The sequence below is a fragment of the Saimiri boliviensis genome, chromosome 9 (genome assembly GCF_048565385.1).
Source record: "Saimiri boliviensis isolate mSaiBol1 chromosome 9, mSaiBol1.pri, whole genome shotgun sequence".
NCBI classification, from domain to species: Eukaryota; Metazoa; Chordata; class Mammalia; order Primates; family Cebidae; genus Saimiri; species Saimiri boliviensis.
The window spans coordinates 18,597,664-18,610,352 of NC_133457.1; the positions used below are offsets into that span (position 1 = coordinate 18,597,664).

The 12,689-nt window shown below is 35.3% G+C and overlaps 1 protein-coding gene across 8 annotated transcripts in view; it reads left to right on the forward strand.

The window, feature by feature from the left end:
• MME (membrane metalloendopeptidase) overlaps positions 1 to 12,689 on the forward strand; it is a 128,321-nt gene that overhangs the window by 87,798 nt on the left and 27,834 nt on the right. For all 8 annotated transcript variants that reach the window (XM_074405524.1, XM_003925009.4, XM_010335749.3 and 5 more), the window contains 6 exons: positions 3,272 to 3,406; positions 5,414 to 5,515; positions 7,592 to 7,728; positions 7,838 to 7,931; positions 9,024 to 9,152; positions 9,946 to 10,044. In XM_074405524.1, coding sequence (XP_074261625.1) covers positions 3,272 to 3,406; positions 5,414 to 5,515; positions 7,592 to 7,728; positions 7,838 to 7,931; positions 9,024 to 9,152; positions 9,946 to 10,044 — 696 coding nt within the window. The remainder of the gene's footprint in view (positions 1 to 3,271; positions 3,407 to 5,413; positions 5,516 to 7,591; positions 7,729 to 7,837; positions 7,932 to 9,023; positions 9,153 to 9,945; positions 10,045 to 12,689) is intronic.

Sequence of the window (12,689 nt, forward strand, 5' to 3'; positions counted from 1 at the left end):
GATTCCATGTTGTTGCTATTGTGAATAGTACTGTGATTAACATATCAGTGCATATGTCTTTGGCAGAATGATTTATTTTCTTTCGGGTATATATCTAATAATGAGATTTCTGGTTCAAATGGTAGTTCTATTTTAAGTTCTTTGAGCAATCTCCAAAACTGCTTTCTGTAGTAGCGAAACTAGTTTGTATTCTTACCAATAGTGTGTAAGTGTTCCCTTTTCTCTGAAGCCTTGCCAGCATCTGTTCTTTTTGACTTTTGATAATGGCCATTCTGACCAGTGTGAGATGGTATCTCATTGTGGTTTAGATTTGTATTTCTCTGATGATTAGCTTTGTTTAACATTTTCTCATAATGTTTCTTGGCCATATGTATATCTTCCTTTAAGAAGTGTTTGTTCGTGTCTTTTCCTGCTTTTTAATGGGGCTGTTTGTTTTTTGCTTGTTGAATTGTTTAAGTTTCTTATAGATTCTGGATATTAGACTTTTCTTGGATGCCTAGTTTGAAAATGTTTTCTCCCATTCTGTAGGTTGTCTGTTGACTATGTTCATAGTTTCTTTTGCTGTGGCAGAAGCTGTATAGTTTAATTAGGTCCCACTTGTCAATATTTGTTTTTGTTGCAGTTGCTTTTGAGGACTTAGTGATAAATTCTTTCCCAAGGCTGGCATCCAGAAAGGTATTTCCTCTTTTGTTCTTGGACACTTAGAGTTTGAAGTCTTACATTTAAATCTTTAATCCATCTTGAGGTAATTTTTGTATAGGGTGAAAGATAGGGGTCCAGTTTTATTCTTCTGCATATGACTAGTCAGTTACCCTAACACCATTTCTGAATAAGGAGTCCTTTCCCTGTTGCTTATTTTTGTCAACTTTGCCAAAGATTACATGGCTGTAGGTGTGCTGCTTTACTTCCGTGTTTGTTCTCTATCCCATTCCATTGGTCTATGTGTCTATTTGTGTAGACAATGCTGTTTTGACTACTGTAGCATTATAATATAGTTTGAAGTCAGGTAATGTGATACCTCCAGTCCTGTTCTTGTTGCTTAGGATTACTTTGGCTATTTGGGTTCTTTTTGGTTGTATATGAATTTTAGAATTGTTTTTTCTAACTCTGGGGAAAATGACATTGGTAGTTTGATAAAAAGAGTGTTGAATCTGTTAAAACAAAAAGAGTGTTGAATCTGTATATTACTTTGGGCAGTATAGCCATTTTGACAATATTGATTCTTCCAATCCATGAGCATGAAATATTTTGCTATTTGTTTACTTCCTCTATGATTTCTTTCAGCACCGTTTTGTAGTCCTCCTTGTAGAAATATTTCATCTCATTAGTCACATATACTCTTAATTATTTTTGTAATGTGTATGTGTGTGCCTATTGCAAATGAGATTATGTTTTTGATTTGGCTCTCAGCTTGAACATTATTGGTAAATAGATATGCTGCCGATTTTTGTACACTGATTTTGAATCCTGAAATTTTTCTGAAGTTGTTTATGAGTTCCAGGAGCCCTTTGGCAGAGTCTTTAGGATTTTCTAGGTATTGAATCATATCATCAGTGCAAAGAGATAGTTTGACTTCTTTTTCTATTTGCATGATACCTATTTCTTTCTTTTGCCCAACTGCTCTGGCTAGGACTTCCAGTATGTGTTGAATAGGAGTGGAGAGAATGAACATCTTTGTCTTGTTTCAGTTCTCAAGGGGAATGCTTCCAGATTTTGCCTATTGTGTATGATGTTGGCTGTGGGTTTGTTAGAGATGATTCTTATTATTTTGAGGTATGTTTCTGCAATACCTAGGTTCTTAAGGGCTTTTATCATGAAAGGAAATTAGATTTCATTGAAGGCATTTCCCACATCTATTGAGATAATCCTGTGGTTTTTGTTTTTAATTCTGTTGATGTGGTGAAATCGATTAGGTTCTTAATGCAGATTCACAGATGAAAAATTGTTTGTTCTACTGAGTAGGAAATTCATGGATAGAGATCCTAGATAGATAGTCACAGCATTGTAGAATAGCCACGAAAAAACTGTTTACTTAGCATTTAGTGAAAGTCATGGAATACCAGTATGTAAACCTCTGGACTTACAAATTGATAATAATTTTGTACATTTCCCTTAAGTTCTTGCTTGATTGAATATTTCTATTTTCCTATTAGTTTTAGATTTGATTAATGGGTCATTGTAAATTCAGATGTATCTTTACACTCAAAATGAATATAAGGATGTCTCTTTCACTTCTAATTGATCAGTAAGGATGTAAAATACTCTTAGAACTGTGAAAATGTTAAAGCACATTATTGCACACTTTATAGCCATTCTTTGTATTTATCCTGCAAACAAGTCTTTGAAGCGTAGAAATCTCACCTATTCTTAATCACAATTGACTGCTGTACTAAATTTTAACGTGAGGTGTAATTGTAATGTGTTTTAATTGCCAATAGGTAATAATGGCTAATTAATAGCAATTGGTTCAGACCTAACAAAAGTGGTACTCTATTTCCTAGTGTTCTTACCATTCTGAACTTGAATAAACCATTTATATATTCTGTAAAATGTTAGTAATACAACTATTCTATAGTTTACTTTTGCAAATTAAGATGTATGTGAAGGTAAAATAAAAAGAATTTGAGTTCCTAGAAGAAAGCTAATATCTAAATCTATGGTATCTTATAGTGAAATCTTACAGTAACAGGAGCCATTTATGAAATTAACTAAAACCTACAGATGTGTGTTGGTGGAGCTCCTGACAACACAGCCTCATAGAAAAGAAACTGCTTGACTCGAGGAGACAGATAAAAAGGTGTCTGATTATATTATATGAGTTTTTGGTCACCTTTTCTGTGAATAGTTGAGAAAATAATCGTATATGAGCCCAGAAAACCTGAGAAAAAGAGATATGGTAAAGAAATGTATATTATTGATGGAAAAAAATAGTATGTTATTGCTTATCAAGTGTTTTGCTACTCCATTCTAATTACGGCAAAATAACTTGATGGAAAATTGAAAATTAGGAAGTCACCATAACCAAGTGGTTATACATTACTTAGTACTTTCACAGTGATACTTTATTGCTCTCCTTTAAGCTGTAATTCAAAGATGTATTGACTGTCTAAGAATCTGTGCAGGTCATTTCTTTAAGTATTTAGAAAAGGATTTTTATTTTACTAAGGATTAACTATTACCAAAAATTAATATTGAATTGAAAATAGATTTTAAATACTATGATGAATGTTTAGAAGGTTCTTCAACAGTTTATGCTATTTATTTCTTCCAGGCTTGTACAGCATATGTGGATTTTATGATTTCTGTGGCCAGATTGATTCGTCAGGAAGAAAAATTGCCCATCGATGAAAACCAGCTTGCTTTAGAAATGAATAAAGTTATGGAATTGGAAAAAGAAATTGCCAATGTAAAACACATTTTTTTTTCTGATACACTGAATAATGTCAACTGCTTTTTTTCCCCCTATCATATTTTAAGAGTAAAAGGTATAGCACTTTAACCAAGTAATAAAAATACATGGCTTGGTAATAGATCATTGAAAAGGAACTTTGAAACTAAAGAATTTTATAGTAAACTGGTTTCCTGACATTTAAAAGACACACTCAATTGGACAAATATTAAACTAGGAACACTTAATTGCCTATTATAAGTGGATTCCATCTGAATTCTACTATTTACAATCCAACTATTGTTGCATGCCCTTCAGACTAAGGGCAAATGCAAAGCTGTTTTAGTGTTTGTGTGTGTATGTGTATTTGTGTGTGTGTGTGTGTGTGTGTGTGTGTGTGTGTATAATATTACTTTATTTCAAAGTTTAAGTCACAGAGATTGTCTCTATTTCTTTGCTAAGAACTATTAACCCCTGAACATAACCATGTGGCACTGTGATACTACTGAGTTCAAACTGTCAGGCTGCTGAGCTGACAGAGGATAAAACAATAATTTCACAACAAAGCCCAAGATGTGTATTCCTGAATTTCTTCTGGCTCTAGATGAACCCTTGGAGTCTGAGTTGGCTTTTTCTTCCCTCATTATTCTTTGATACAGCATTGCAGTTTCAAGCGAGTGAACTCTGAGTCTAAGCAGCATCCAGGTTATTGATTAAATCCACGGTCAGAGTCAGTCTAGGACCCACAGAACTCTCTTTGTCATTGCAAACCACAACATGCATCCTTGACTCCTTGTGTGCTTGGCTCTGCCATCTAATCTCATCAGAATCTTGAAGAGTCAATATCTTGAAGGGCAATTTTAGCTTTCCTGGGGCTACATGAAACCAGAAATCTCCTATCAGAGCCAGGCTGTTTTTGGAGCTGCCGCTGGATGAATGGCATTTGGATGGGTTACATGTGGTTCTGTTCTGGAAACAGACTTGCTAGAGAACTATTTTCTGCTCTGGGTTTTGCCACTTGCACCTTCCCAGACCGTGCTCTTCTTTGACCAGCACTGGCTCTGGAGTAGTTGTCTTACCCCAGCATTACGTGTCTGTATTTACAGTCTTGTATTAGACCCTTGTATTAGATTGGCATGAAGTCTTAGTTATCTTTTAATCATTTATGCATCTCTAACAAAATCCAGCATAATATTTCACACAGCACATGCCCAATAAATAATTGTCTTCAACAAATAAATAGGTAAGTGACCTACAGGGGAAACTGGAGCTATTGTCACTGAGAAATAATTCCAATTTTAAGCCTTTACCTTTTGTCTCTTCTCACTTAAAATTGGTTTTAACTCATTTCAGCCACTAGTTGGGAAGTTGTATTGTAATTTTCTTTAAATTCAGTGAAAGAAATAAAATTGAATGCTGCTGCATGTAGAGCACTGAGCTGGTCAGGCAAGATGGGAAGACAGTTACGAAGGTCCATTATGTTCCCATTCTCAGATAACTTACAACCCAATTGCACTCTGTACTAGGAATTTTCTGTGTTACTTGCCATAAATTCTTGTAGAAACTGTTGCACTTTTTTTTTCCTGGCTGAATTTTATCTAGGACACTGAATGGTAATGGCGAAGATGGGAGAGAGAATATTTAAGAGGGAAATTGGAGATGACTATATCAAAGAAAGTTAGAATATGAAACAGCCACAGACACGACTGAACTGGCCATTAGCCATAGCCCATAAATATTAACCTATATGGCTTGGCAGTTGTCAAAATATAAAAGGTTTTTTGAAAAATTTTTAACTTGACACCACAGTCAAATCTCAATAATTGTTACTTCATAGAATTACTTCAAAAATCTCTTATATTTCCCTTTTTTTTTTTTTTGAAATGACAAAACAAATTACAAAAACAAGTACAGACTAGGACTTAACTCATGTTATACCTATTCTATATTTTTACCCCCATATATAGTTCTGTTTTTCTAAAGAATTCTTAATTCTAAAATTCTGATCAAAAATTAAATCCATAGGCTACAGCTAAACCTGAAGATCGCAATGATCCAATGTTGCTTTATAACAAGATGACACTGGCCCAGCTCCAAAACAACTTTTCACTAGAGATCAATGGGAAGGTAAGTGGTAAGTTTTATGTGCTCTCTTACTGTGCCGTGTTCTAAATTATAACATTGAAACACTGTTTCTAAAATTTGTCAAGTTTTTATTTATTGAAATAAATGGGACTTCAATAAGAATTTAGAAGACACGAGCCATTTGACTTCATGACAAGCCCTAAAAAAACTATTTGAAATTATTACATATACATCAGAGTAAATTCAGTGGTAAAATTTCTTTTCTTTCCCCTCTCCCCTCCACTCCCCTCTCCTTTCTTTTTGACAGAGTCTCACTCTGTTGCCCAGGCTGGAGTGCACTGACGCAATCTCAGCTCACTTCAACTTCTGCCTCACAGGCTCAAGCGATTCTCCTGCCTCCACCTCCCAAATAGCTGGGACTACAGGCATGCACCACCACATCTGGCTAATATTTGTATTTTTAGTAGAGATGAGGTTTGGCCAGTCTGGTCTCGAACTCCTGAGCTCAAGTGATCCGCCCACCTCAGCCTCCCAGTGTTAGGATTACAGGTGTGAGCCACCGTTCCCAGCTGGTAAAATTCCTTTTAAGGCAACTATAGCATAATACTAGAAACTCCCATAGAAAAGGGTTTGGAAAATACTAAAACTGAAAATCTTTCTGAGAGGCCATTATATAGTCATTAAACTTGGACAGTCACACAAAAAAAGCACTAGATTTCCTTTTAACTCCTAAAAAGGATGACTTATTCATAGAACTTCCCATGTTCTCATCAAGGCCATCTATAGAGGTGTTCAGAACAATAATTCAGAAATAGAACACAAATAAAATCTATCTCATAGATTCCATTTATAAACAGAAACTGACTTCTTTTTTCTTACCTAGTATCCAATAATCTCTTTTTGTGGCTATGCATTTATTCTTGTATATTACTTGATGCATACAGCCAGGAAATTAAGCAACATCCATGGGAAAATCTGCAAACTACCACATTCAGCAATGACATTATCTTTGGCACTAATTCTAGTTAACAAGGAATTTTCCAAAGGCATTAATTATTGGAGTAGGCGTCTTACACACAACTTTTTAATATAGTAAATGTTTAATAAATACGTTTTGAAAGAATGACCTAAACCATCAAAGGAAATGAGGAAAGGTGTATAGCATGGCACCCCATACTCAATAAATGATGTGTAATTGTGTTTGTGTGTGTATATATTGCATGTGTAAAATACAACCTAAGATATTGATGGTCTTAAACATTCTCAATTCCCATTTAGAAAGATAAGATTTCATCTTTTGGTAACTCCAAACTTAGCTTCTGAAGTATAAAAATGGCATGCCTGTAGACTCAAGGGTTGATAATTGAAAAGACGCGTTGTTCTTTGACTTCATAACATCACTGTACCACTACTATAACAATATGTTTTCATCTATAGTAGGATTTCCATTGATATGTGTTACTGTGTTTGAATGAATTATTTATTAATATCCACTTTTAAAAGATAAATACTTTTGATGAAACCTCATCTTTACTAAAAATACCAAAAAAAAAAATTAGCTGGGCATGGTGGCATGCACCTGTAATCCCACCTACTCAGGAGTTTGAGGCAGGGGAATTGCTTGAATCAAGGAGGTGAAGGTTGCAGTGAGCCTAGATCGTACCACTGCACTCTAGCCTGGGTGACAGAATGAGACTTCATCTCACACACACACACAAAAGATAAACACTTTATACACATGTCCACTTTTGCATAAACTGAAAAAGCTTTATTTTGAAATGTTTCTATTTTTATTTTCTATATTGGTTAGAGCAAGAAGATGACAGTAAGCCTAATTTCTAGTTATATGTTCGCTAAGCTTAGAGGCTTTGTTTTTGCTCTCAAATGGTTGGTTTAATTAAGCTACGTAAATAATCACGTTGCAGAACTAGGTTTTATTTTAAAACTGATTGAAACAATTGAGGAAGAATCCCAAGTGAATATCAAACTGATCATTGTGATAATTATGTGATGCAACTGACACCCTTTAACGTCCAACCCTGTAACTGTAACTGAATCTCTTGGTACCAGGAAGAGAAATCCCTAGTTTCTGAATCTTTCATGCCTGCTTTTTTCCAGCCATTCAGCTGGTCAAATTTCACAAATGAAATCATGTCAACTGTGAATATTAATATTCCAAATGAAGAAGATGTGGTTGTTTATGCTCCAGAATATTTAACCAAACTTCAGCCCATTCTTACCAAATATTCTGCCAGGTAGGTATGTCATAGTGCCCATGTCCTCAAAGTTTGCATTTCATATCACTCTTCAGAAACTTTGCAGCCTCATCTTTTCTGTTGCTGGGTGGTGGGTTTTTTTATACAGAGATCTTCAAAATTTAATGTCCTGGAGATTCATAATGGATCTTGTAAGCAGCCTCAGCCGAACCTACAAGGAGTCCAGAAATGCTTTCCGCAAGGTGAAGAAAAAATCTCTCTTTTCTTAAGACTTAAAGCATAAAGGGATACATGGTAATAAAAGCTTGCCATGTACGCTGCTAGGATGTGGTGAACTTTGTGAAGGGACAAAATTGGTTATCTTTCACATATTTAGGATATGTTGCCAAGAAAGATAAGTCTTCTTGGGCTTTGCCATCTTATAATAGTCTACATGGCACCGTGATTGCATTGTCCTGTGAGGATTTGCATTTGGTTATCTAAACAGTTCATGAAAGAATACTGTCTTGATTTTTTAAATAAAAATAATTTCAGCGTTATCTATCTCAATTAACTTGATTTTCAGGTGCTTATTGCACCCTGGACATATTCACAGATGGACTATATTGATGCGGGCAGTCTATTCAAAGGACACCTACCTGGAGTTTAAGACAAGACCTTTTCTTAGCCTATACTATGTTATGTAAACAGTCACTATTTTGGTACTATGGTGAGGGGAGTAGACAGTAGGGATTGAGGAAGGAGAGACTCTAGCAAACATATTAATTGGTGTCTTGGAAAGAAAATAACTGATTTATTGAAATTTTCAGGTTTTATCCTTGAAAAGAAACTGTAGACATATTTTTAAAACTGAAGAATGTAAAAATGCTACTGTGTTAAAGCTCCCTTACTTAGGTTATCCCATTATTCTTAAATTTATACACATACAGGTTTTCTGAGTACTCAGAGTTCAACTAAAACCTTGAAAAGCAGGAATGTGTTTTCTTGTATACCATATTTCCCCCATTGCATTTATTGAATATGACTTCACATTTAAGTTTGTGTAGTGGTTACAATGTTGTATTTTTTTTCTAATGCTTTCTACAATGATATTAACTTGTAATAGCCAAAAGTTCTACTGGGGCATCTACTGAAAATACGCCAGTTTTCAGAGCATATATAAGTAAACAGTCCATTTGGATCACATTTCATTATAGGCTAGGGACATGTGCCTTGTAAGGAGAAGTGATGAATATTTTAAGAACTTAGATGAGACATTTTTGAAATGTGTGCTGTTAATATGCTCCAGACCTGTCCTTCTGGTCAAACACCATTTCCTTTTTTCTCTTCTGTAGGCCCTTTATGGTACAACCTCAGAAACAGCAACTTGGAGACGTTGTGCAAACTATGTCAATGGGAATATGGAAAATGCCGTGGGGAGGCTTTATGTGGAAGCAGCATTTGCTGGAGAGAGTAAACACGTGGTAATGTTTTCAGAATAATACACTGTCAGTTATACATGACACTGTCAGTTTGTTCATGCTGATGGGTAATTACAGTTCTCCATCATTTGGCTAAAATTTTATTATTTTAGGCAGAGGACTTCTGAATCATAATATGCCATTGTTTCTCAATAAATCTTCCCTTGCCTTCCTCAAGAGTCTAGTTATGTTTCTGCTCCTAATAGTCCAAAACCAACTCACCATTTTCCAGAAGCAGTATATTCAGAGTGCCCAGTCACATGTTCGCATTATATAGTCATTTACAAACTCTTCTATTATCAAAATTTTCCCAAAATTATTAGCATTTTCTTGAAAACATAGAAAGGAACACAGGATTTATTTGGAGTATAAGAAATGTGCCTTATTTTTTGTTGTTATAGAAATGAAGATAATGGAATTTAATAGTATGGAATTTAATGAAAGAATTTATTGAAATGTCAATTTATCCTTAGCTAAACCACTAATAAAAATGACAGCACTAATATTTTATGTTAGTTCTTCCAGTATGATAGTGAAACTGTTACATTCTGAAAATGATTTTTACATTAATCCATATATTAAGACCTATTTAATCAAGAGTGTTGATAGCAGCAATGTTTCTTTAAAAATATAATGATCCCTTCTATCTATTAGCTTAGGTCACAGTTTGTCTATAAATTTACACTTGTTAACATATTATTAAGTCATACAAAGACAGCATGTTGCTCTATTTTAAAAAATCTATGTTACAAAGAATGAATTAATGGCCTATATTTGTCTTTTGTTCTGATTCAAGGTTGAGGACCTGATTGCACAGATCCGAGAAGTTTTTATTCAAACTTTAGATGACCTCACTTGGATGGATGCCGAGACAAAAAAGAGAGCTGAAGAAAAGGTAAAGAGCAGGCAGCTAACTAGAAAAGATTAACTTTAAAAACATTTAGAAAAAAATATAATCAAAGATTGCATAAAATCGTTTAAGCTCCTTCAAGATGCAGTGTTTCCAGGAAGAGTTTTTTTGAATAAAGATGTATTTCTATGATTTTAATCTTTTATCTCTGCAACCGATACTCTAGCAAGGTGAAAATATTAAGTTTCTGGGCTGGGTGCGGTGGCTCACGCCTGTAATCCCAGCACTTTGGGAGGCCGAGGCGGGTGGATCACGAGGTCGAGAGATCGAGACCATCCTGGTCAACATGGTGAAACCCCGTCTCTACTAAAAATACAAAAAATTAGCTGGGCGTGGTGGCACGTGCCTGTAATCCCAGCTACTCAGGAGGCTGAGGCAGGAGAATTGCCTGAACCCAGGAGGCGGAGGTTGCGGTGAGCCGAGATCGTGCCATTGTACTCCAGTCTGGGTAACAAGAGCGAAACTCCGTCTCAAAAAAAAAAAAAAAAGAAAAGAAAATATTAAGTTTCTGTTCAAGCAAATGTGCATTATTGGTGCATCATAAGATCATTAATTAAGGAGATGTTGAAGAAGCTTTTTATAGCTATTCCTGCCTACCCATAATGTGCAGCTATTATTGAGACTTTTACTGTCTTGCTTAAGAATAAGTCTAAGATATCCCAGGAAATCTTAGGTTTAAATTTACCCTGATCATTTGTCTTTAGAACATGTCCTGTGAGAACTCTGAACCTGCTTTATGAGCAGCATGCACATGCATCCTGACTAATCTCTGTAGTTAGGATGGCAGAAAAAGCAGACTATTTGGATTGATAGAGGAGACCATAATAAATTTATTTTAATAAGATAATCAGCCTCTGGTCTAGTTTTATTTTAGAATTAAATCACATGGAAGAACAATCTTTTTTCAGCTCTCAAAGAGCCCTGAGTGGGTTAGGCCTAAAATCTAGGCCCCCAGTATTGCTATCTTTTCAACACTCTGGCCAGCTCTTCAGATACTCAGGTTGGATTTGCTCCTTTCATGTCGCAGCTGTGCATGACATGGTTCTGCTTGGTGAAGCCAGTTGGATTGTTCTAGATCAGCATTTCCAGAGTTGTGTCACAAAATACTGGACATGCAAGTTGTTCCACAAGAGGCTCATGGTCAAAAGAGTTTGGTGAATACTTCCTGTAGGATGTCTTCCCTCATCTCACCCTAGGCTAGGCTACAGGCTGCTAGGGTGCGATTTTCTCATCATACTTCGGAGTTAATGTTTATTTCACTGCTTATCATTGCTGTTTACAATAAGCTATTTATTGGCAGGGGAGGGCAGAAAATACCATTTAGCATTATATCCTCAGCCCTTTAAAACATACCTGGCTCTTGGTAGACCACTGAAATATGTCGAATGAATAAATTGATAAATTAATTTCCCATCTTGGACATTTATAACAACCTACCTTTCTAACCTTAGAATCTAACCTATTTTTAATTGTAAGAAGTCCTGCAATAAAGAAATTTGCTTAATGTTTTTGCTACAGTGTTTTTACCCAAAGCAATTGACAATAAATTTTTTTGTATGTACTACCTTATACTTACTGTAAAATTTGTGTCCTTTAGGACACTCTCTAGGGAAATGTCTTACAGGAAATAAAGTTTCATTGAGTAGGGGCTGGTTTGTAATGACTGATGGTATAGAAACTTACAAGAAAATGTGCTTGGCCTTAGTGACTTCAGTAATACATATGAGGCCTGATCCACTGACTGGAGAAACCCTGGGGTCATGTAAAAGATTTGTAATAAAACCACATCCATTTGATGGCAAACCATGTAACTCAGAGATAGAGGTTAAACTCCCCATGAAAAATTTAAATTAATTAAATTATTTAAGAGTGATATGAAGTGGTAGAATCAGAAGTCAGATGTCATTGATAAAATCAAGAGAGAAATAAAATAAAAATATAAATAGCAAGTAGTAACCAAGTGATAATGAAATAATAAAATAAGTAAAATAAACCATTTTAAAATAATTAAAAATGAACATTAGAAATAGTGGTAAATAGGCCAGGTGCAATGACTCACTGGTGTAATCCCAGCACTTTGGGAGGCTGAGGCAGGCAGATTGCTTGAGCCCAAGAGTTTGTGACTAGCCTGGGCAACATGGCAAAATGCTGTCTCTATAAAAAATACAAAAATTATCTGGGTGTGGTGGTGCATGCCTGTAGTCCCAGCTGTTTGGGAGGCTGAGATGGGAAGATTACTTGAGCCTGGGAGGCGGAGAGTAAATTGCTCTACTGCACTTCAGCCTGGGCACCAGAGCAACACCTTGTCTCAAAAGAAAAAGAAAAAAAGAAACAAGATAGTAGTAAATACATAGTAAATATGAGCTGGAATAACAAGGAAAATTCTGTTTTCCACTTTTCTAATTAATGCCATTTATTGAACTTGAGAAGATAGGTACACTGACTTTAGAGAATAAAGGAGAACATTAAAACTCTAGGAACCAATATTTAGGAATAATATTAGCAGTAAACCTGTAGGCCCATATCTGTTTTCTCAGCCAAATCAACAAAGTGGAAAGATAATTATAACCTGCTAGAATGGAAGCTATTTTACTATATTACTCCTTCTTAGAAATTGAAAAAAAAAAGAA